Source organism: Papio anubis, chromosome 18 (assembly GCF_008728515.1).
Source record: "Papio anubis isolate 15944 chromosome 18, Panubis1.0, whole genome shotgun sequence".
Taxonomy (NCBI): Eukaryota; Metazoa; Chordata; class Mammalia; order Primates; family Cercopithecidae; genus Papio; species Papio anubis.
In genome coordinates this window covers 50,552,063-50,575,128 of record NC_044993.1, presented here as the reverse complement: position 1 = coordinate 50,575,128, position 23,066 = coordinate 50,552,063, and the positions used below count along the sequence as shown (strand labels likewise).

Genomic DNA, 23,066 nt, shown 5'->3' with positions numbered 1-23,066 from the left:
GATGATGGGTAGATTCTGGGTGGGGAACACCCTAAATCTCCACTTGCCCTTTCCTAAGGTCAAAGAAAATTGTGCCTGATGGATGAAAGGACTCTGCAAGTACCTTAAAACAGAAATCTGATTGTTTTTTAACGAGGTGTTTTGTCAAAAAGCTATTCGGAATAATTAAGCCTTAACTGAGTGGAGCTACACAGCCCATCAACAAATTCAACCACAGACTGGTGTCATGTATACTTTGCACTCACTTGTCATTTGGTTAGTCATTGAACAAATATTTTCGGGTTCCCTTCCATGAGCCATCATGAGTAAGACAGGCCCCTGCTCTGACAGAGCTCAAGGACTATCGAGGAAAATAAGTCATTATACTCCAGTGCAAGGACACTTCCAACAGGGAAGTGCGGGGTCCCCTGGGAGTTGTCACTTTCACCACAGCTCACATTTATTGAGCTCATATCACATGCTCAGCACTGTTCCAGGTGCTTTGCAAGAATTGAATTCTACGGGTATTATTACCCCCATGTTACAGATGAAGAAACTGATGCACCTAGGAACTTAAGTGATTCCCCAAGGTTTCCCAGCTAGGCTTTGATTGAATCTGGGCAATATTACTTCAGGGACCCTGTTCTTAACCACCTAATACACGCTTTACTTGTATTAACCCACCTAATCCTCAAGACAACCACAAGACTGATACCACTATCATACCCTTATTAGTCTGTTCTCACATTGCCAATAAAGACATACCCACAGTCTCTGTAATTTACAAAGGAAAGAGATTTAATTGACTCAGTTCCGTAGGGCTGGGGAGGCCTCAGGAAACTTACAATCATGGAGGAAGGGGAAGAAACACATCCTTCTTCAAATGGCATCAGCAAGGAGAAATGCCGAGCAAAAGGGGAAAAAGTCCCTTATAAAACCATGAGATCTCATGAGAACTCACTCAGTATTACTAGAACAGCACAGGGGTAACCACCCCATAATTAAATTACCTCCCTTCCACGACACGTGGGGGTTATGGGAACTACAATTCAAGATGAGATTTTAGTGGGGACACTGCCAAACCATGTCATATCCATTTTAGAGATTACAAACCTAGGCACAGAGAAGCTCATTAAATTGTTGCGGGTTACAGACATGACAGGAGGGGCCCTGAATGCAGACCTGGGATGCCAGAAAGAGAACCTGAAATTGGTGATGGCTTCTGAGACCTACTGGATGAATTGGAAACATGGAGGCTGGATAGTACAAGAGCATCTAGGGCAGGGAGAAGAGAGGGAAGAGAGAGCAGGGAGGAGCAGACACAGGTGACGTGGCGGGGGGAGAACCCCACCCCGTTTAAGCTCAGGTACACAGGATCTGCTGAAGATCATGAGCAAACATATTTGCTGAATACATAAGTGACTAAGTGAAAGCTTTCAGTATCTGGGCCTTGTGCTGAGTAGGAGGCAGTGGCAATCCACCACCAAGTTGGGCAGGAAAGCCAAGGGCCAGCCCAATTCTAGGCCATTAGGTGTGCAAACCCCACTGAAGGACTGCAGAAAACACGGAAAGGAACTCTGCCAAACTCTGGGCCTTCAAATGAGTACCAGGCAGCAAATGTTTAAAAAAAAAAAAAAAAAATCTTCGGAAAGGCTGTTACGTCCATTTAAAGAAAGGAAAACCAGGCTTGGACAATGAATGAACAAATAAAACTGTACTCACTTTACTTCTCTATAGACCAACTTTTTCTTCTTCTTCTTTTTTTTTTTTTTTAAGAGACCGAGGTCTTTTGCTATGTGGTGCAGGTTGGCTTTAAACTCCTGGGCTCAAGCAATCCTCCCACCTCAACCTCTCTAGTATCTGGGACTACAGGTGCAAGCCTCCTATTTCTTAATAAGTACACCAGGGATTTTCTTCTGAATGGCTTTCAGCACAATAGTTTTTAACTTCTAAGACTTAAAAAACATTCCCAACATTTCAGTGAATTTTATTTTTTTTTGTGGGGGAGGGAAATAAATATGTCTTCAGTCAACCACCTTAACTAAAATGTCTCCCATAACGTCTTAAGTCCCTCTCCAACCTGGAGAATCGTCCTACCATCAATCATTTCAGGAACTTACCAGTGGAGTAACAGTTAAATTTGCGTGTCATAACACGTTATTATGATAGTTGTATTCCCAAGAATTTACCAACGCTCACATTATAAAATCAATTGATCCAATGGCAGGAGGGGGAGTCTTCAGGGGATGGAGCATTCAGGAAAAAATTTCTCCAGCATTGCCAGGCAAATCTAGCATTTCATCATATCGGGACATTGCTCCAACAGGATATTGGTCTTTTGTTATCATCAGAAGCACTCTTAGTAATGAGAATATCTTATGCATGCACGTCTCCTTTGCCACCCACAACTCTGAAAGCAGAACAGAAAAACAACCACTAAAGCATGTTCAGAAGGTGCCCTCCCACTACCCCAAGCACGATGCTAGCTCCTAGTAGGTGGGTGAAGTGGCTGGGAGCAAGTAGGCAGGGAGTCAAAGCCCAGTTCACCACCTAAGAACTGGGTAACTATGGGCAGATTACTTAACATCTCTGTGTCTCCATTTCCTTTCCCATAAAAATGGAGATATTAAGAATATCTAATTTATAGAATTGGAAGGATTGAAAGAGATAATATAAGCAAAGTGTTGATTCCTAGAAAGCTCTAAAAATTCCTGGCGTGGTGGCTCACACCTGTAATCCCAGCACTTTGGAAGGCTGAGGCAGGAGGATTGCTTGAGGCCAGGAGTTGGAGACAAGCCTGGGCAACATAGGGACAACCAAAAAAAAAAAAAAAAAAAATGGTTTTTGTTCTTTGTCTAGAATATGGAGAAATCATGTCACACAAGTTACTCAAGTTCCCTGTGCTTCTGTTTGTCATCTATAAAAGGGATAACACTATACTGACTTCACAGGGTCTGGTAGGTATTAAACAAGTCAATACACAACTTGGACTAGTGCAAGGCGCCCAGTGTACACATCCAGACACATATTCTCTATCATTAGCACTCGGACTGGTGCAAGGCGTCCAGTACACACCCAGATACATATTCTCTATCATTAGCACTCGGGCTTTGGTTGAGCAGTACGCAGACGCCATTATATCATTCTTTTCGGACTGGTGCAAGAGCCGATACACACCCGAACACATATTCTCTATCGACGGCAGTTGGTGCAAGGCCCAGTACACACCCGGACACATATTCTCTATCGTGCGCCAGGACTGGTGCAAAGAGCCCGGGTACACACCAGATGCATGATATCATTAGCGGGCTTTGAGTGCAAGGCGTGATACACTCCCAGATGTATTCTCTATCATTAGCACTCGGACTGGTGCAAGGCGTGAGTACACCCAGACACATATTCTCTATCATTCCTTTCAGGACTGGTGCAAAGTACACACCCAGATGCATATTCTCTATCTGTTGCTTGGTTAGTGCAAGGCACCGGTACACACAGAGCATATTCTCCTCATTATCACCAATTATTTCTTTTGGCAGATCTCTGGCTACAGTGTGACCTATGTGGGAAAGATATGCTGGGTAGGGAAGCCAAGGGGGAGAATCAGGCAGTCCCAGCACAGAATCAGAGAGTGAGACGGAGAGGCCCACACCAACAGGTGGGTAGGTAGAGAAAGAGGCATGAGAGAGCCACTGCAAACAAGAAAGGAACGGACTTCGGTGACCCCGGGGGTGGACAGGAAGTGAGGGGAGGAGAGCTGGGGATGACCACCAGGTTTTCTGCTGAGGACTGGCTGGTTTGGGTGTTTTCTGAGGAGAAATACTGGGAGGATATGAAGGTACAATGAGGTGGCTGGAAATGCTGGGTGAAGGGACCTGCTGGAACGCTCAGGTGGAGATATCCAGTTCGCTTTCAGATGGTTTCTGAAGCACAGAAAAGGGTATGAACTGAAAGCGAGGACCAACGGTAAACACGGACAGGGGAGTTCATGCAGAAGCAGACCCGCAGAAGCGGAGGCTGAGGATGGAGGTTGGGGACACAGTGGAAGAGAGCCAGACGGGACAGGAGAAGGTGGGAGGGGCAGGGAAAAGGCAAGGCGAGGTCACGAAGTGGCTGCGGATGAGGACCAGCGAGGATACCAGGCTGGGCACAAGGAACTGGCACAGGACAAGGAAGACGTGAGAATGGAGCGCTATGGATGACAGAAGGGAAGAGCAAAGCAGAAGGAAGGGAGAAGTGAGAGAGAAGCCTGATACATCGCCGACAAAGAAAGCAGCCGAGGGCTGGCGGTGGCTCCGCGCCATAATCAGCGAAAGAGAAGCGGGGAGGATAAACAGAACCAGGTCGAACCTGCAGATAATGCGAGACGGGTCTCTAAAAAGGCAGAGGAGGAGATGAAAAGGATTCCAGCTTCGAAGGTGTGGAAGCCGTGCAACACAGATGAGACATGGACAAAGCGGGAATCAAACAGGTGGGTAGGCAATAACAGGGTGAACTCACACGAAGGAAGACAGCCATGTCCAGTTTTCTCTGGAAATTAGGAATGCGTCATCAAGGAGAGGGTGGGTGTCTGGGGTAGGGTGGGTAGAACAGAAAAGTGAAAGTCTGGCAAAAGCACTCATGAAAACGGGACAGAAAACGGAGCCAAGCGCTGGACGGCAACGTTCATTCAGCCCAGCTGAGCTTGGAGGCCATGAAGTGCTGGCAGCCCCACACTGCATGACTGCAGGATCTTTCTGGGCCACGCCCCGCATCCCGGGTATGGAAGTGAAGAACCCAAAAAGAGGAACGAATCAGGATGCTATTCCACAGAACAGGTGTAAGAAAAACGCCAGGTAGAAGAGCCTTGGAAGTCAAAGAGTCACCCACATGCCTGACCCAGTCAGAGAAGAAGGGGGACCAAGCCAGGGCGGGAGGGACTGCGTGGGAAAGGAGAGACCGTGGGCAGAGGGTGGACAAGGGACCAACGTGAAGACCTTTGAGGTGCTTCTTAAACCACAGTGGCGAATGTCTTTCTGGACAAGAATGTCAGTGCACATTCCCACCGGCAGCGCAGGACACAGCCCCTATCCGCACTCCCAGGACAGCAACATCTCACTGTCCCCAACTCTGCCAATTTCATGAGTGAAAAGTGGAGCCTGGAAGCTTTGCATTTCTTCAATGACTTCGAATTTTCTAAAATCGTCTCACAGATTTCTTGGTCATCGGTATTTCATCTGAGAAGTTTCTGTCTGTAATATCTGCTCATTAGAGAGGCGTTCTTAAAATTATTAGAGAGCGTCATACATTCAGTATATTCACCTCTGTGGTGCTTACTCTCAGTTTTTTCCAATTAGTTATCCTTATAAATTTAACTTTGATATAATAAAACAGACAGAAGTGTAGTTATTATGTGGATAAATCTACAGGTGTTTATTTATCTATTTGTTTATTTTTATTTTTTTAGAGACGGGGTTTCACTCTGTCGCCCAGGCTGGAGTGCAGGGGCACAATCATGACTACTGCAGCCTCCTCCGGCTCCCGGGCTCTAAGGATTCTTCTACCTCAGCCTCCTGAAATAGCTGGGACTACAGGGCTGTGCCACCTCACCCAGCTAATTTTTCCAAAATTCCTTTTACAGACGGGGCCTCACTACGTTGCTCAGACTGGGCTCAAATCCTGGCCTCAAATGACCCTCCTGACTCGCCTTCCGAGCAACTGGGATACAGGTGTGAGTCACATGTCCCACCTACAGGCTATCTTTTATTGTTCTTTCTCCACATTTTTATGCCAAAGCATGCAGTACTTTCCACAATAAGCTATATTTTCTTGTATTTATTTTGTGGTTTCATTTTTTACATGAAAGCTTTAACCCATTTGGAATGTATTCTGGCATAGAGCAGTGAGGTGAAGGCTAACCTGGCTATTTTCCCCAGTGCCGACCTGCTGTGTCACACTGTATGTCCTCATTGTCTCACGATGCCTCCCGAGCACACGCCACCTTCTTAAACACAGCAGGGCTTGCTCCTGGTGGTATCAGGAGCCGTTTCTCATGTATGGGAACACAGCAGCGTGGCTGACTGGACCAAGGTCAGAGACACAGCGAGTAAACAGCACAGACAGGATCTCAAGCCCTCAGACTCAGTCCAATACACTTTTTACTACAATGCAACTGCCCTAAAGCAGTTTTAGGATGATTAAACCCTCATCTAAAAGTTTTGAAAACTGAATTAACTAATCGCCAAGAAAGCCAATTCTTGAGGGAAAGTAATTTGATGATCACCAAATCCCATGACAGAGAGAACACATTTCTGCTTTTTGGGGGAAAGGCTCTCATTTAGAAAAAGCGTATATTTTGGACACAGACAGAATGACACACACAGACGCACGAGGTGCACATCTGCAAATAACATTTCTCTAGAGAGCAGCTCCCTGCATGGGAACCGTAACAAAGCATCGCTCGGACAACTGGCAGGCTTTCTTGAGCTGCCGACCATGTAGATGGCTTTTCTTGAATCCTGGGGTTTTTGTCCATGCGCCTGAGGATGTCTGTGAAGTCCGTAAGATTATATGCAAATCTGTGTGTGTATGATTTTTTTCTGGCAACAGGGGGTTATTAAAACCTCCACCTAAATCTACAGGCAGCAAGATTGCCATTCCTAAAGACTGCCCTGAGATTCAGAGGCTACAATTCAGTCCATGGCCTTGTGACCTGCTAACCACCTCTTCTTCAGAAGTGACATTAGCATACCGCCACACACACTCCATTAAAACTCCTCTTACCATTTCTCAACTTTCTCCTCCAATTCGTTCCTAAATCTAAAGTGCATTGCAACTGTTTTCTCCATATTGTTGGACTACTACAAATTCAGCATTCTGCATTTAAGATCACCTGCCAACCTCATGACACAGAACAGACACAGAATAAAGCTCAAACAGCAGACACACTAAAAGTTGTGTGGTTCAAAAACGAGGGGAAAGTTGCTTGCAAACTTCCATTGGAAACAATTCATATTACAACACTTGTATTTTAGCAGGATTTAAATAGTCCTTATCATGTTCCTTAAATGTCCAATAAAGGTAGAATCATACGCCCTTTACACAATATTCCTATAAACATTTATATAGCTACACACTATTTTGGAGTCTAACCAATTAAATAAGGGATGAAAATCATTGAATAGTAAAAGCAGAAATAGAAGCATAACACTGATAATATTATGTACATAAAATAACAAAAATTATCAGTTGCATAAGTTAGTAAATAGGCACTATTCTCAATTTAAAGCAAAAAAATACCTGGGAAGCATATAAAAGACTGTACACACAAAGTCATGTGCAATGCTCATCTTGTAAATATCAATTCTCAAGGTTTAGTTCACAGATTTACTAGGCCATAAAAACCTGGGTTTTATTTATTTTTGTACCCTTAGAGCCTAGCCCATAGCAGGGACCCAATAAACATCACTTGAATAAATGAGTGCCAAATCAATCAAAATCCTAAATAATTTTTTCTAAAAACTAGAGAAGACGAGATGCCAAAACTCGTCTTTATACAAAAGAGAGATACTGAAAAATATTTATTATCATTATTTTTTAATAAGACAGGTCTTTGTTGCCCAGGCTGCAGTACAGTGGCAGGACCATAGCTCACTGCAGCCTTGAACTCCTGGCCTCAAGCGATCCTCCGGCCTCAGCTTTCCAAAGTGCTGGGATTACAGGCGTGAGCCACAAACCCAGGCTGAAAAAGAGTATTTGTAAGAGACCAGCTCTACCCAATTTAAAACATATTACAGATTAACAGTTATTAAAACCATATTGATGCAGGCCAGGTGCAATGGCTCACGCCTGTAATCCCAGCACTTTGGGAGGCCGAGGCGGGTGGATCACGAGGTCAGGAGATCGAGACTATCCTGGCTAACATGGTGAAACCCCGTCTCTACTAAAAATACAAAAAACTAGCCGGGCGTGGTGGCGGGCACCTGTAGTCTCAGCTACTTGGGAGGCTGAGGCGGGAGAATGGCGTGAACCCGGGAGGCGGAGCTTGCAGTGAGCCGAGATCACGCCACTGCACTCCAGCCTGGGAGACACAGCGAGACTCCGTCTCAAAATAAATAAATAAATAAATAAATAAATAAACCATATTGATGCAGGCCAGGTGCAATGGCTCACGCCTGTAATCACAGCACTTTGGGAGACTGAAGCAGGAGGATCACCTGAGGTCAGGAGTTCAAGACCAATCTGGCCAAAGCGAAACCCCATCTCTACTAAAAATACAAAAACTAGCCTGGCGTGGTGGTGGGCACCTGTAATCCCAGCTACTGGGGAGGCTGAGGCAGGAAAATTGCTTAAATCTGAGAGGCAGAGGTTGCAGGGAACCCAGATCGCACCACTGCACTCTAGCCTGGGTGACAGAGCCAGACTCCATCTAAAAAACAAACAAACAAACAAACCATATTGATACAAACGTATACACACACCCAAAGCCATAAATCAATGGAATAGACTAGAAAGCCCAATAAAAGGTCAAAGAAAATATCACAATTATACGTTTCTAAAAAAGAACCATTGTAAAACAATGAAAAGGTGAAGAATTTCTGTTACCTGTGTAAAAACATCTACATCAACCCTCACCTGAAGCTCCTCACCTCTTCCCTTGCTCTTTTCTTCAGCCCAAACACGCTTTTCAATGTTCTTCCCAGTCACTGCCCAAGGCCGCTGTCTTAGTCCGGCTGTCATCCACTCTCTGAGCCTACTGCAGTAGCTTCCTACCTGGGTTCCCTTTCCCTTCCTCCCCGGTCCTGACTCCATCGGCTGCCAGCTGACTTCCCACAGCACCAACTTTCTCAGCCTTCTGCCTGTAAGAGTTCCCCAAGTTCTACCACAGTCACCCTCAAACCATCATCCTTCCTAAAACTGGAACAGAAGCTTTTCCAACGATGGACTTCACAGATGACAACAGACCCAATCAACACCGCCTGGCTCTCAAAAGTTGGTATGCCAGGTCATGGATGGCCATGTATTTTGGTCCTACTATGCTGAGGTTGTTTGAGGATCATTATGAACCCTGGCAAGTACAAAAATGCAAAAGTAATGGGAGTATTACATTGGTTCTGGCTGGGCGCGATGGCTCACGCCTGTAATCCCAACACTTTGGGAGGCCAAGGCGGGTGGATCACCTGAGGTCAGGAGTTGGAGACCAGCCTGACCAGTATGGTAAAACCCCATCTCTACTAAAAATACAAAAATTAGCCAGGTGTGGTGGTGGGCAACTGTAATCCCAGCTACTTGGGAGGCTGAGGCAGAAGAATCTCTTGAACCCAGGAGACAGAGGTTGCCGTGAGCCGAGATCACACTACTGCATTCCAGCCTGTGGGAACATGATACTTGATATTCAACATATAACAAAATTCTCTACCTGGGGCAAAGGTGTCCATCAGCTTATACAGGGCAAATAAAACAAGAGTATGCTGGTTTTAAAGTTTTTTTTGTTGTTGTTTGTTTGTTTTTTGAGACAGGGTCTCACTCTGTTGCCCAGGCTGGATTGCAGGGGCAGGATCTCAGCTCACTGCAACCTCTGCTTCTCAGGTTCAAGTGATTCTTGTGCCTCAGCCCCCTGAGTAGCTGGGATTACAGGTGTGCACCACAATGCCTGGCTAATTTTTGCATTTTTAGTAGAAACAGGATTTCACCATGTTGCCCGGACTGGCCTCAAATCCCTAGCATCAAATCTGCCTGCCTCAGCCTCCCAAAGTGCTGGGATTATAGCCATGAGCCACCATGCTGGGCCTTAAAGCTTTTTAAAACTTTGAAGAACCAGCTGGGTGCGGTGTCTCACACCTGTAATCGCAGCACTTTGGGAGGCCGAGGAGGGCTGATAGATTGAGGTCAGCAGTTCCAGATCAGCCGGGCTAATAGGGCGAAACCCTGTCTCTACTAAAAATATAAAAATTAGCCGGGCGTGGTAGTGCACACCTGTAATCCCAGCTACTCGCGAGGCTGAGGCAGGAGAATCGCTTGAACCTAGGAGGCAGAGGTTGCAGTGAGCTGAGATTGTGCCATTGCACTCCAGCCTGGCTGACAGAGCAAGAATCCATCTCAAAAAAAAAAAAAGCTTTGAAGAATCAACTTACACCTTCTATTGGATGGAAATGCAACCAGGGGCTGTGAATTTAAATACCACAAATACTTAACAAATGGATCCGAAAATAGCATTCACTACCCAAGTGATTTGAAAATAAAAGAGCGGAGAGAGTTGTTCCCCTGCTAAGAATCACATAATGGTTGCCTTTTTCCAAATTTATAAACAAAAAAATATTAAGTTAAAGGATAAACTCTTCAAGTGTTAGGTTTCCCCTAGGACTATCTCTACCCTTGGAATTCTCTATCACCTATCAGTTATTAAGATCGCTCAAGGCCAGGCACAGTGGCTCACATCTGTAATCCCACCACTTTGGGAGGCCAAGATGGGAGGGTTGTTTGAGGCCAGGAGTTGGAGACCAGCCTGGGCAACATAGCAAGACTCTGCCTCTATGAAAAAACATTTTTAAAAACGATTGCTCACATGCTACATGCCCAGCAGAGTCCTCACTGAACTCCCAGGCACATCTCAGAGACTCCCCTGCTTTGTGCCTGTGCCCACACTCCCTCCATCCAAGCACTCACTGTATCTGGTGAAGCAGAAACACTTCGGTGTATTTCCCCAAAGTACAGCTGGCCATGGTTTCAAATGGCCACTCCAGCCCAGGCATGCGAAAGTATCCAATGACCACGTGATATCCGAGCTGCTTGATTTACACATATTCACACTGACAGGTAACAGCTGATGGGTGCTTTTAATAATTTCTGTACATTTATTTAAGATTTATATTAATTTAAGCACCTGTTTACTCGGTCCATGATTTAAGATTTAAACTCTTTAAGAAGTATAAATTTGGCCCAACCATGTGGAAGAACACTGAGTTAACTACAGAAGAAATGCTAATGAAACATTAAAGAAGAGATCAAATTGACTACTAAACCAAAAGCTATCTCTGATAAGGAAGGCATCCAAAAAGAAGAGCTGTGGGAAAGGAGAGGAAGGGAGAAACATCTTAGGATAATCAAAGGGAAGTAGCCAATGCAAATAATCAGTAAGCTGTAATTAACATAGAGGAAACACAGTCTCACAAGATGTATGGCTGAAAGGAACTGAATATTGTTTGTTTTTGAGACGGAGTCTCACTCTGTTGCCCAGACTATAGTGCAGTGGTGCAATCTTGACTCACTGCAACCTCCACCTCCAGGGTTCAAGCAATTCTCCTGCCTCAGCCTCCTGAGTACCTGGGATTACAGGCACCTGCCACCATGCCCAGCTAATTTTCATATTTTTAGTAGAGATGGGGTTTTACCATATTGGTCAGGCTGGTCTCGAACTCCTGACCTCAGGTGATCCACCCGCCTTGGCCTCCCCAAGTGCTGGGATTACAGGCATGAGCTACCGCACCCTGCGGTATTCAACTGTTTTTATATCAAACACGCCTATTATTTTATTTTCTGTAAATAATAGGCTGTACCTATTTAAAAGACAGTTTCTTATAGAAATCTTAGATGTTTTATAGAATCCGCTTTATCTTCTGAAACTTGTATTAAATCTGTACCTAGTCATTAACGTGCAAGGTTTCATCACTGTATCTGTTAAGGAACTTATCTAAGAACAAGAATGCTAACTTGTTTATATTACAGTACATAAATACATCAAAGAATGGCAATAAGATTTCATTAACCACACCTAAGATCTGCTAGAATAGATAAAACTGGTTACATTCAGATTATCTGTTTGTAGCGCTGGCTCCACATTCAAGTCCCCAGGGATCAATTATATTGTTAACTCCAGTCCCTATCATTTGACAGGTTAAGAGATATTTGTTGAACTAAATTGGTAACTGAGCAATGACACTGATGACTAAATGTTAATTCCATGACAATTAAAGAAATGACACATACAGAAAACTCATATAAAGCAATACAAATGTAAGAACACATTCATTTTGACCTTAGTGGAAAAAATTTAAATAAATAACAAATTTTTTAAAGACAATATCTAATGCAACTAAGGTGATGGTGAAATGTGATATTCATCATGTCATGCATAATGACACACATTATTGCGCAACATTGCTTGCTGCACTACAAACTAAATGATGGCATTGTCATCTTAGTAGACAACTTGGCAATACTGTCATGATATAAATATTAATTTCCTATAAATGTAGTGAGTCTAACCTCTAGAGAATTCATCATGGAAAAAGTAATTTAGGCTGGGGGTGGCGGCTCACACCTGTAATCCCAGCACTTTGGGAGGCCAAGACGGGCGGATCACGAGGTCAGGAGATCGAGACCATCCTGGCTAACAAGGTGAAACCCTGTCTCTATTAAAAATATAAAAAAAATCAGCCAGGCGCAGTGGCGGGTGCCTGTAGTCCCAGCTACCCAGGAGGCTGAGGCAGGAGAATGGTGTGAACCCAGGAGGCAGAGGTTGCAGTGAGCCGAGATCATGCCACTGCACTCCAGACTGGGTGACAGAGAGGGACTCTGTTTCAAAAAAAAAAAAAAAAAAAAAAAAGATAATCAAAGGGCAGAATTTCCAGTCCCATCACCTGACTGAGATGATGGAGAAGAAAGAGTGGGACTGACAGGTGACTAAGTAGGGTGTGAGGGCATTTAATGCCCTAGGGCAGGGGTCACACGCTTCTTATGAAGTGCCAGAGGATAAATACCATAGGCCTTGCAGGCCATATGGGTCACTATTGCAACTATTCAACCCTGCCACTGTAGTGAGTGGCTGTGTTCCAGTAAACTTTTTCACAAAGCAGGTGGTGGGCTGGATTTACCCTGCAGGCCAAAGTCTGGTGACTCATTCATGGACTAGAAGATAGAGGGAAATGAAGGCAATCTGAGGAAGAAGTTCACGGGTTCAATTTTAGCAGGCCATATCAGCCGAGATGTTCGAGAGAGATGGCAGCATCATTCTAGGAATAAAGAGACCCCAGGGCTGGAGGCATAAAACCGTCACCATGAGATGGCCGGGCGCGGTGGCTCATGCCTGTAATCCCAGCACTTTGGGAGGCCGAGGCAGGCGAATCATGAGGTCAGGAGATCGAGACCACGGTGAAACCCCGTCTCTACTAAAAATATAAAAAATTAGCGCCTGTAGTCCCAGCTACTTGGGAGGCTGAGGCAGGAGAATGGCCTGAACCCGGGAGGTGGAGCTTGCAGTGAGCTGAGATCGCGCCACTGCACTCCAGCCTGAGCGACAGAGCAAGACTCCGTCTCAAAAAAAAAAAAAAAAAAGTCACCTCATGGTAACACCCAATGTTACTTCAGATCACTATGGCCCTGGAAAGGAATGAACATTACAATCTAACCTCCTTTAACTCCTACTTTTTAAAAAGAGGGCTCCTATTTTTGAAGTGGGGCTTTCAGTCCCTTTTCCAAGATAAATAAGTTTAAAGTTTCAAATTTATAGATGAAAATTTCCTAATGGCTAGAAAATAAGGCAGTTCTAAAGTAAAGTGCATATCAACTTCTTTAGATTTTTATTATGAAATATTTTATGTGCAAAAAACATATAGCTGTATGTAAAGTGTAATGAATAATAATAAAGCAAATGTACCCATCCACATCTCAAGAAAGTAGTTCATTACGAACGCCACTGATAACTTACTTATTTATTTAGAGACAGGGTCTCACTCCATCATCCAGGCTAGAGCACAGTGGCAGGATCAGTTGACTGCAGCCTCCACCTCCCAGGCTCAAGCAATCCTCCCACCTGAGCCTCCCAAGTAGCTGGGGAGTACACACACATGCTATTATGACTGGCTAAATTTTTTTGTGTGCGTAGAGACAGGTTCTTGCTATGTTGCTCAGGCTGGTCTCAAACTCCTGGTCTCAAGTGATCCTCCCACCTCAGCCTCCCAAAATGCTGAGATTACAAGCATGGGTCACTGTGCCCGGCTCACTGACAACTTTTCATACCACAAGCATTAGTCTCTAAACTATAAATGAAAGCAGGCAGCCCACAGCCAGATAATGCTTGCAGATGTTTTCTTTGGCCAACAGTGGGTTTTTTTCTTCTTAGTTGCCAACATTTAAATATCGAGAAACTTCACATGAAAATCAGCATTCTGGAGTATCATTAAAAATGGAAGATGCGGCTTCACTACTCCCACATTCACCTTGGCAACAAGCGTCTAGAACGGAAGAGCAGCTCTCCCCTTTGAATGAACATGTACTCACCATTTCACTGCAGTCCCCCCATTCCCTACCATCCTATACCCGCCTCCCACTTCACTTATTTATTTTACCCATCCTGGCACTTGGGTTTGTGACCCCTGCTTATATGATTGTGGTTTCCAACCTTTGGGAATACGGGAAATATTATTTACAGTAAAAAAATTTAACAGACTCTCAACAGGTGCATAACTAAAAGTAAGACAAGTCCACAATCCCTATCACCATTTTGTAATCCAAAAAGTTCTAGAAAAACAAGTCTTTTTTTGTAACTTATTTGGCAACCAAAGTTGACCTGAACTGATATTAAACTATGTATAATCTTTATGCATATCCATTCAGTGGTACTATATGTATATATATATTTTCCATACTAATAATAATGTTTGATTATGGGGTTTCGTCCCAGACCCCACTGGAAGTATTATATGACAACAATATATGTGCATTATTACTTTTAGAAAAATCTGAAAAATTCTGAATTCTAACACTCATCTGGCCCAATGATTCCAGATAAGGGACTGTGGGCCTATTACACTTGTAATCCCTACCTTTAAGAAAATACAAACACAGGCCAGGCGTGGGGGCTCACGTCTGTAATCCCAACACTTTGGGAGGCCGAGGTGGGCGGATCATGAGGTCAGGAGATCCAGACCATCCTGGCTAACACGGTGAAACCTCGTCTCTACTAAAAATACAAAAAATTAGCCGGGCATGGTGGCAGGCGCCTGTGGTCCCAGCTACTCGGGAGGCTGAGGCAGGAGAATGGCGTGAACCCGGGAGGCGGAGGTTGCAGTGAGCTGAGATCGCGCCACTGCACTCCAGCCTGGGCGACAGAGTGAGACTCCGTCTCCAAAGCGACAGAGTGAGATTCCGTCTCCAAAAAAAAAAAAAAAAAAACACAGCAAACAGATGAGAGTTTAACATTTTTACATGGATTTGTACTTCACCAATAGTTACTACAGCATCTACCTACATGTGAGAAACTGAAATAGAACGATAAAGGTGAAACATCCTGTGCTCTGACAAAAATGCATGGTACATGTACTGTCTGCAGCACCCTAGACCATAATGTCAGACTTGGAAGGTTTTGCCTCGTCCACTCTGCTACAAAGGCAATTCTGTAACAGAGTAACATGCCACTTACACATATAAAAGATGATGCTAAATGAATACATCCTTTTATGGTTCAAATTTATAGATGAAAATTTCCTACTGGTTTATCATTTTTATGGTTTTAGGGTTCATTTTTTTTTTCCCCCAGTGAAGAATGGATTTTCACTCACCTACAAATACTTCTGGATTTCTTAGCATGTAAACTACATAACAAAGCCATGAAAGATGAGATTGAGAAGCTGCTGCAACAACAGAGGACCTCTTTCCACCGTGCTCTATGCAGAGATTGACGGAATCCACTCAGATTGAAGCAAAGCACACATTACCTATCCCTTCTCAGAAACATTGTTGAGAGTTCCCCTAGAAAAGGCAGAGTGGGCAGGCGCAGTGGCTCACGCCTGTAATCCCAGCACTTTGGGAGGCCGAGGTGGGTGGATCACCTGAGGTCAGGGATTTGAGACCAGCCTGGCCAACATGGCGAAACCCCATCTCTACTAAAAATACAAAAATGAGTCAGGCGTGGTGGCTCATGCCTGTAATCCCAGCTACTCCGGAGGCTGAGGCAGGAGAATCGCTTGAACCCACGAGGTGGAGGTTACAGTGAGTCGAGATGGCGCCACTGCACTCCAATCTGGGCGGCTGAGTGAGACTCCATCATAAAAAGGAAAAAAAAAAGTAAAAGGAAAGGCAGAGTGAAGATCAGTGGGAGGAAAAGGACATAGTGGAGTGGGTGAGGGATGCAGAATGTTATTACTGGCAACATAAGGATAAGGTTTGTGATCATCAAATACAGGAAGGGCTGACTCAGGGAAGAGAGATGAGATTCATTCAATTTGGCAGCAGGGGACTATTCTGGGATCAGCAGGTAGAGACACACTTTGACTCAGTGTGAGAATTCACATTGCTGGTAGTGGATCCAATGACCTAGAGAGTGATCCATTCTACATACCTCCTAGAGCGGAGGACTCCTGGAGGTCAACAGATCTCTGTGATCAGAATTTATAGCTGCCGCAGAATCAGAAACCTGGGTTTGGGTCCACGGCTCTGTCTCTTGCGAGCTTGATGACCTCTTTGATCTCTGGCTTCCTCATCATTAAACCAGAAAAAAGTAACATCACCTCAGAGGGTTGCGATGAGAATGCAATAAAATAAATGTATGCAAAGCACCAAGCCCAGCAGCTTCATAAGCACAGAAGATGTTTAATAAATGTTAATAAACACTAGTCCTTCCCTGGTGAAGAGGCAGCCCAGTTCCTGTACTCAAAAGCACTTGGGATCCAGAGTCAGAGGCCCTGGACTGAAGCCATGCCTCAGACATTACTTAGTAGCTGTGCAAACTTAGAAAGTCAGGTTTCCTCCTCTTTTTTTTTTTTTTTTTCTGAGACAGGGTCTTGCTCTGTCACCCAGACTGGAGTGCAGTGGTATGATCTCAGCTCACTGCAGCCTCGACTTCCCAGGCTCAGTTGATCCTCCCACCTCAGTCTCCCAAGTAGCTGAGACAGGCACACACCACCACTCCTGGCTAGTTTTCTGTATTTTTTGTAGAAACCGGGTTTCACCATGTTGCTCAGGCTGGTCTGAAATTCCTGGGCTCAAGTGATCCTCCCATCTCGGGCTCTCAAAGTGTCAGGATTACAGGTGTGAGCCACCCCACCCCACCCGGCCAGGTTTCCATCTTTGTAAGAGAGAACTGATCATTGTCAGGAGACTGAGATCCAAGCCAGGTGGTTTAGCACAGCACTTTATACACTAAACCACCATAGCAATGTTGATGACTGTTACTATCAGACCCTTTCGAGATTTCAGTAAAGGCTGAGCTGTTTTTCAACAAAGCCAAAGAAGTGAAAATGTAATATCAGGGTAAGGTACAGGGAAAAAAAAGAAAAAGAGGGACTGACAATTTCTGAGTCCTTCTAGGCGAGCAGTTGGGTGATCCACAGAAGAATTTTGTTCAGCTGCACATAGTGTCTCTGCAGTTTAATGTGGATTAAATGCCAGCTAGTTAAAATGCAGATTTCAGGAAAACTCCAAAGGTGGCCCACACTGGACCTACATTCCCACGCAGCCCCTTTGGTGGGACACAGTCCTCCAGGTCCCCTGTGGCCCTCACATGGCCCAAGTCACTGATTCATTTCACTGGCCTTGCCCTCTAGGCATTTGGGTTTATAACCTTGGGTTATCAAAAAACAACTATCTGTGAAAGCATTCAGACCTCCAGGGGAAACTTCAGTCACCAAAGAAATAAATACCCAAGGAGACACTCCCTATCACAGCCTCGGTACTATGATCTCCTAGTTGTCTCTCAAATTCCTTTTCTCCTTGACACTTCTGTAACTTCAAGATCTTCATCCCAGTGTACTTCTTCCTCTACTTAAGACATCATCTCCTGCAAAACACCATCTGTGATTATCTGCATCTAAGGGTTTTCAAGAAACAAAACCTCTCTCTTTTTAGCAGGACTACAAAAGACACACCATGACCTTTATCTCTCGCCTGATTACCACCCATTACCATCCACTCTCAGTCCATATGGTTTGGGTGCGCTGACTCCAGTCCATTTCTGGGGAAAGGCATGTGATCCAGAAGCATTCAGAGCCAATCCTGGGACTTGGGCCGTAGTGACTGGGAGATGAGTATTCTTTCCCTCTGAGACCTGGAAGATGTGGGAGTCTCCCAGACTCCCTAAAGAGTGGAACCGAGGCCGGGCGCGGTGGCTCGTGCCTGTAATCCCAGCACTTTGGGAGGCCAAGCCTGGCCAACATGGCAAAACCCCGTCTCTACTGAACATACAAAAATCAGCTGGTCATGGTGGCACAGGCCTGTAGTCCCAGCTACTTCACAGGCGGAGACGGGAGAATTGCTTGAACCTGGGAGGTGGATGTTGCAGTGAGCCACACCACTACACTCCAGCCTAGGTGACAGAGCCAGACTCCATTTCAAAAAAAAAAAAGAGTGAAACCCCCAGAACAAACCAAATCTGCAGCCACACTACTTTTGAGCCACTTATGAGCCAATCAATTCCTGTCTTTGCTATGAATTGGGTTTTCTTACAACCAAAAGAGACCTAATCAATACAAGAGATATTTGAAATAAGGGTGAAAAGGCAGGCAGAGAAAGGTGCTCAACTTTTCTCCTCTGGGAAGCTTTTGTTACCTTTTGTTACCTCCCTTAACTCAATGACAGCTGGGTTTTGCTCTGTGCATTAGCCATCCCTCTTATAAGCACTTATCTCATGTATATAATTATTTTTTGCTTGCCTATCTCTTCCACATATCTCCTGCGCTCCCTCAGGGCAGAAACCATGCCGTATTCACCTTCGATTCTTTAATACCTTGGATAACAGCACACAGTGTAGGCTCAACAAGTGTCTGCTGAATGCATGAATCAACAAAAGGCAGGTGGACTGAAAGAACCATCCTACTTCTCTGGGACACTCACACCATGAGACCACCACATAAGCCTCGCCCCTGTGAGTTTCAGGCCATCTTCTCAAACAGACTTATCCACCCACTGTAAACAAATTGCATCATGAGAACTCATTCCTTCCAGGCGTCACTAATTCTCCACATGTCCCTCCCCTGGAACCTTACCGTGAAATTACTCAAAGGTCTCCCTTCTGAAGAGAACATCTCACAGCAAGATACCACCTACAATTCCACGAATTGATCAACCAAAACACAATGGGCATGATATTCACATATATAATGTCCTTCTCCACCTAGATCACAGGGGCAAAAACAAAAAACCCCTTTGCTTTCTAGCCTTCATCTTGACCTAAAAACACCCAGAATCCTGATTCTGGGGCCAACCAACCACCTACTTCCATACAGTAACAATTCTAGGCACTCTCCTGCCTCCGTTTATCTTCCTTAGTCCTTTCTGATTACTCAAGTAGAAAACACACACACACACACACATCTAGGAAATCAACAGCAAATAAGCGACAGGTTTCCCAGCAAAAACAGATGTTCTGACTTGGGGTGCATAATTGCCACACCCTTAATAGTTCTGTAATAGCTTCAGCTTCCACTGGCATCTAGCAATAAAGATTTTTAAAGACAGTCAAAGGTCAGGCCCAGAATTACAGCTCCAGCATGAATCACCATCTACTCCATCCACTTCACGTTTTCCCATACTTGGGCCCACACCACCAGGGCGATCCAGTAAGAACTCAGATAACGGAATGAACAATGTCTACTGCACCCTGACTATGGGATAGGAACCACAGCAGACCCTGGGAATCAAAGGAGACACAGCAGGGACTCTCAAGGTGTTTAATCTGATGGAGAACACACACAAAAGGCAGTCACAGCACAGAAAAACAAGTGCTACACTGGATTACCAGAACGTCCAGGAGAGGTATCCAATCTATGCTGAAGCATCATAGAATGCCTTTCAGAGGCAGAGAGACCTTTCCCAGAAGGCTGAAGAATGAGCACGAGGTACCTGGAGAAAAGGTGTGGTGGGAGAGGCTTCCAGGAGTTTCAAGTAGATGCTAGCATAAAAAAGCAAAACCTCCTGTGGAAACTGAAGGTAGGCAAGCATGGCCGGAATTTTAAAATGTGAAGGGGCCAGGCAAGGTGGCTCAGGCTTGTAGTCCCAGAACTTTGGGAGGCTGGGGCAGGCAGATCAGTCGAGGCCAGGAGTTGGAGACCACCCTAGGCAACATGGCAAAACCCCACTCTACAAAAAATACGAAAATTCGCGGGTGTGGTGGTGCCCACCTGTAGTTCCAACTACATACGTGGCTGAGGCGGGAGGTTCGCTTGAGCCCAAGGAAGTCAAGGCTGCAATGAGCCAAGATCGCATCACTGCACCCCAGCCTGGGTGACAAACGGGAGACCTTGTTTCAAAAAAAAAAAAAAAGTGTGAAGGGAGAAGCCTCTAAGATGACCCAGGAGCCAAAGAGACCCCTAATAGCTTGGTAGATTTAAGTCTCAGAACTTTGTATAAAAAGAGTGAAAGTCCCTTACCTGTCACGAACAATGTAAAAACAGGCCACACTGACTATCTGACAAACGTATCTTGGCACTTACTAAATACTAGTTCCACAATGCACCTTGCTCAGAACACTAACAAGGGTACGAAACTCACAAGAAAGTATCATGTGCTTATAAATTGTTCCTTGAAACATCAGCCGCCATTACCACACGTGTTTACCTTCCTCTCAGCATTATTTCTTTAACTTTCCTGCAAATAACAGAAAAGTAGGTTTGTCTGGGTTTTACGGGCAGGGATCAACCCTGAAAATAAGAGTTAATTCTCACCACAATAACACGGTAGGGAATCGAAAAAATTAAACAAGGAAACTAAGCAAAAAGAGGGAGGAAATGAAACAGTAAAAAGCAAATTTAGAAAACTCTAGAGGAAGTAAAAGTATTTTCATACACTCAGAAAAAAGAAGTGTCCCACGTGCTTCAGCCAAACCAAACTCCCCTTAACTGTTAAAAAACGAAAAACAAAAGAAGAGCTGTAAAAAATTCATACTTTCATATCTCTTTGCTGAATAAACACTAAATCGGTACAGTACAGCCAGCTGCCCTGAAAGACCTTGAAATATTAGCCGCAGATAACACGGCACATGACAGTCACCTCCAGAAACTCTCAAAAACCACAAATCATTTCTTGTTCTGACAACCTGACCTACCAACTCTGCCATTTAATAATCAATAACGTTTCTTGTTAAGCACTTCAGCCGTAGCAAAGGAGACTTTTTAAATTGGCGCAAGGCGTCTCCATAATCCTTTTCTGCCAATTCCAAATTTCTAAATGTCAAGAACTGGCAGCAGCAGTCCAGTTCCTAGGAGCCCTGGTTTTGAGACAGCACCACCTCCGAATTCCCTCAAAGGGCGTTCTGAACTCACTGAGCAAATCCCACTGGCTTTCACGTCCCCCTAGCCATTTCTTGCCGCCATGCACTTAACAGGAGAAGGACTTGCAAACAGCGAGAGCACCGGGAAAGCCTGGGAATGCCGCCCCCCACAGCACAGCGCTCGACACAGCGTTAGGGACAGAAGTCACCGTTGTTGAGCCCAGGGCAGCGATCCGGGCTGGCTCGGCCCCCGGGAAGGGAGGAGAAGGACCAGGTCTACTCCCCGAGGGCGATGCTCCCGGGGCAGGGACAATGGGCAGGGGACCCCGCGGGGTGGCGGAGGAGGCGGCGGCCCGCCCCAGCAGGTCTCGGGGGCCCGGCTGCGCTGGGAGACAGGCGGGCCGCCCGGAGCGCGGCGCTCGGGCCTCAGCGCGGCACAGCCCCCGGGCCGGTGCCCCGCTGGTCTCGGGCGGGGCTGCGGCCCAGCTCAGAGCCGCCGGACCGAGGAGGAGCCTTCCCGCCCCCCGCCCTCCGCCCTCCGCCCTCCGCCCCCAGCCCCGGCGCGACCCCCGTGCGACCCGGCGCACTCGCCTGCCCACGGTCTGGTTCGCCAGCTGCTTCATGCGGTTGAACTGCTTCTTCATGGCGGCGGTGGCGGCGGCGGCCCGCGGGGCTCGGGCCGGGCAGGGCGGGGGACAGCCTGGCAGCTACTACATCGCTTCCCGGCCCAAGCGGCTGCGGCGGCGGCGGCTCCCCCAGCCGGCGGCCCCGCCCTCGCCGCGTCACTTCCAGTGGCCCCGCCCGCCCTCTAAGTCTGGCCGACCCGAGCTGAGCCGAGTCGAGCCGAGTCGAGCCGAGTCGAGCGGAGCCGAGGCTAACAGTGCCCTACCTGACACCGGCAAAGAGCTAGAAGGCTCCGGGCAAGGAGACCACTGGGCCTCCTCCGCCTGGCCTCCCCTACCCCAACGTTGCCCGACCACCTTCTCGTTTATTTCAACGTGTGAAAATCTGTTTCTGGCAGGGCGCAGTGGTTCAACGTTGTAATCTCAGCACTTTGGGAGGCCGAGGCCGGCAGATCACTTGAGGTCGGGAGTTCGAGAGCAGCCTGGCCAACACGGTGAAACCCTGTCTCTACAAAAAATACAAATTTAGCTGGGCGTAGTGGTGGGCGCCTGTAATCCCAGCTCCTCGGGAGGCTGAAGCAGGAAAATCGCTTTTACCTGAAAGGTGGAGGTTGCAGTGGGCCGAGATGGCGCCACTGCACTCCAGTCTGGACACCAGAGTGAGACCCTGTCTCGAAAACGAAAAAAAAAAAATGAAGGCCAATGTGTGTTTTCCTTAACACACGTGCTAACACACTCATGTCTTCCTGGTTTGGTGGCCTTGGCTTCAGCTCAGCCCATTCCTTGGGGTGGATGGGCAGCAATGTGGCTTCTTTCATCAGCCACATCTCAAATGTGCTCCTGAATGTCATAGGAAAAGGCAAGAGTTCCCTAACTATGGGATAAAGGAGACTGATGCCAGTTTGGAATTCTTAATATCAGAGAATGAGGGACTTCAAGATCTTTGTAGTGACCTAGGAGATACCTAGGAAGCATCAGAGCTTCAGATACGGCAGCAAACGAAACGTTATCGACATCAATTACAACAGAAGGGTAGCAATGAGCCTTCCTAAAGCAAGAAAGCAAACACTGCTGGATCGGTTGGAGGACTGGCAGCCAGCCCTGGAGTCAGCACATTCAGGGAAGGCTGGAGGTTCCCATCCACACTGCATCCCCTCCGTTCCATGTGGTACCCATCATGCTTCAGTGTTCCACGATAATTACATGGGTTTTTATGACATAATTTCATCATAACAAATAAACAGATTGTCCGATGAAGTTCTAAAACTTGAGTCTCCAGTTGGCCACTG

General features: G+C 46.0%; 1 protein-coding gene across 6 annotated transcripts in view; it reads right to left on the bottom strand.

Moving 5' to 3' along the window:
• The window catches only part of ARHGAP17 (Rho GTPase activating protein 17), a 99,001-nt gene extending 77,090 nt beyond the window's left edge, over positions 1-21,911 (bottom strand). For 5 of the 6 annotated variants that reach the window (XR_004179824.1, XM_003916691.5, XM_003916690.5 and 2 more), the window contains exon 1: positions 21,746-21,911. Coding sequence is in view for 4 of the 6 variants with exons in the window: in XM_003916691.5 (XP_003916740.1) it covers positions 21,746-21,798 (53 nt within the window). In the remaining 2 variants the exon portion in view is untranslated. Of the gene's footprint in view, positions 1-16,291; positions 16,725-21,745 lie in introns of those variants that run through there. The other variant, XM_009196180.4, reaches the window with a different exon arrangement.
• Positions 21,912-23,066: the final 1,155 nt, after the last annotated feature.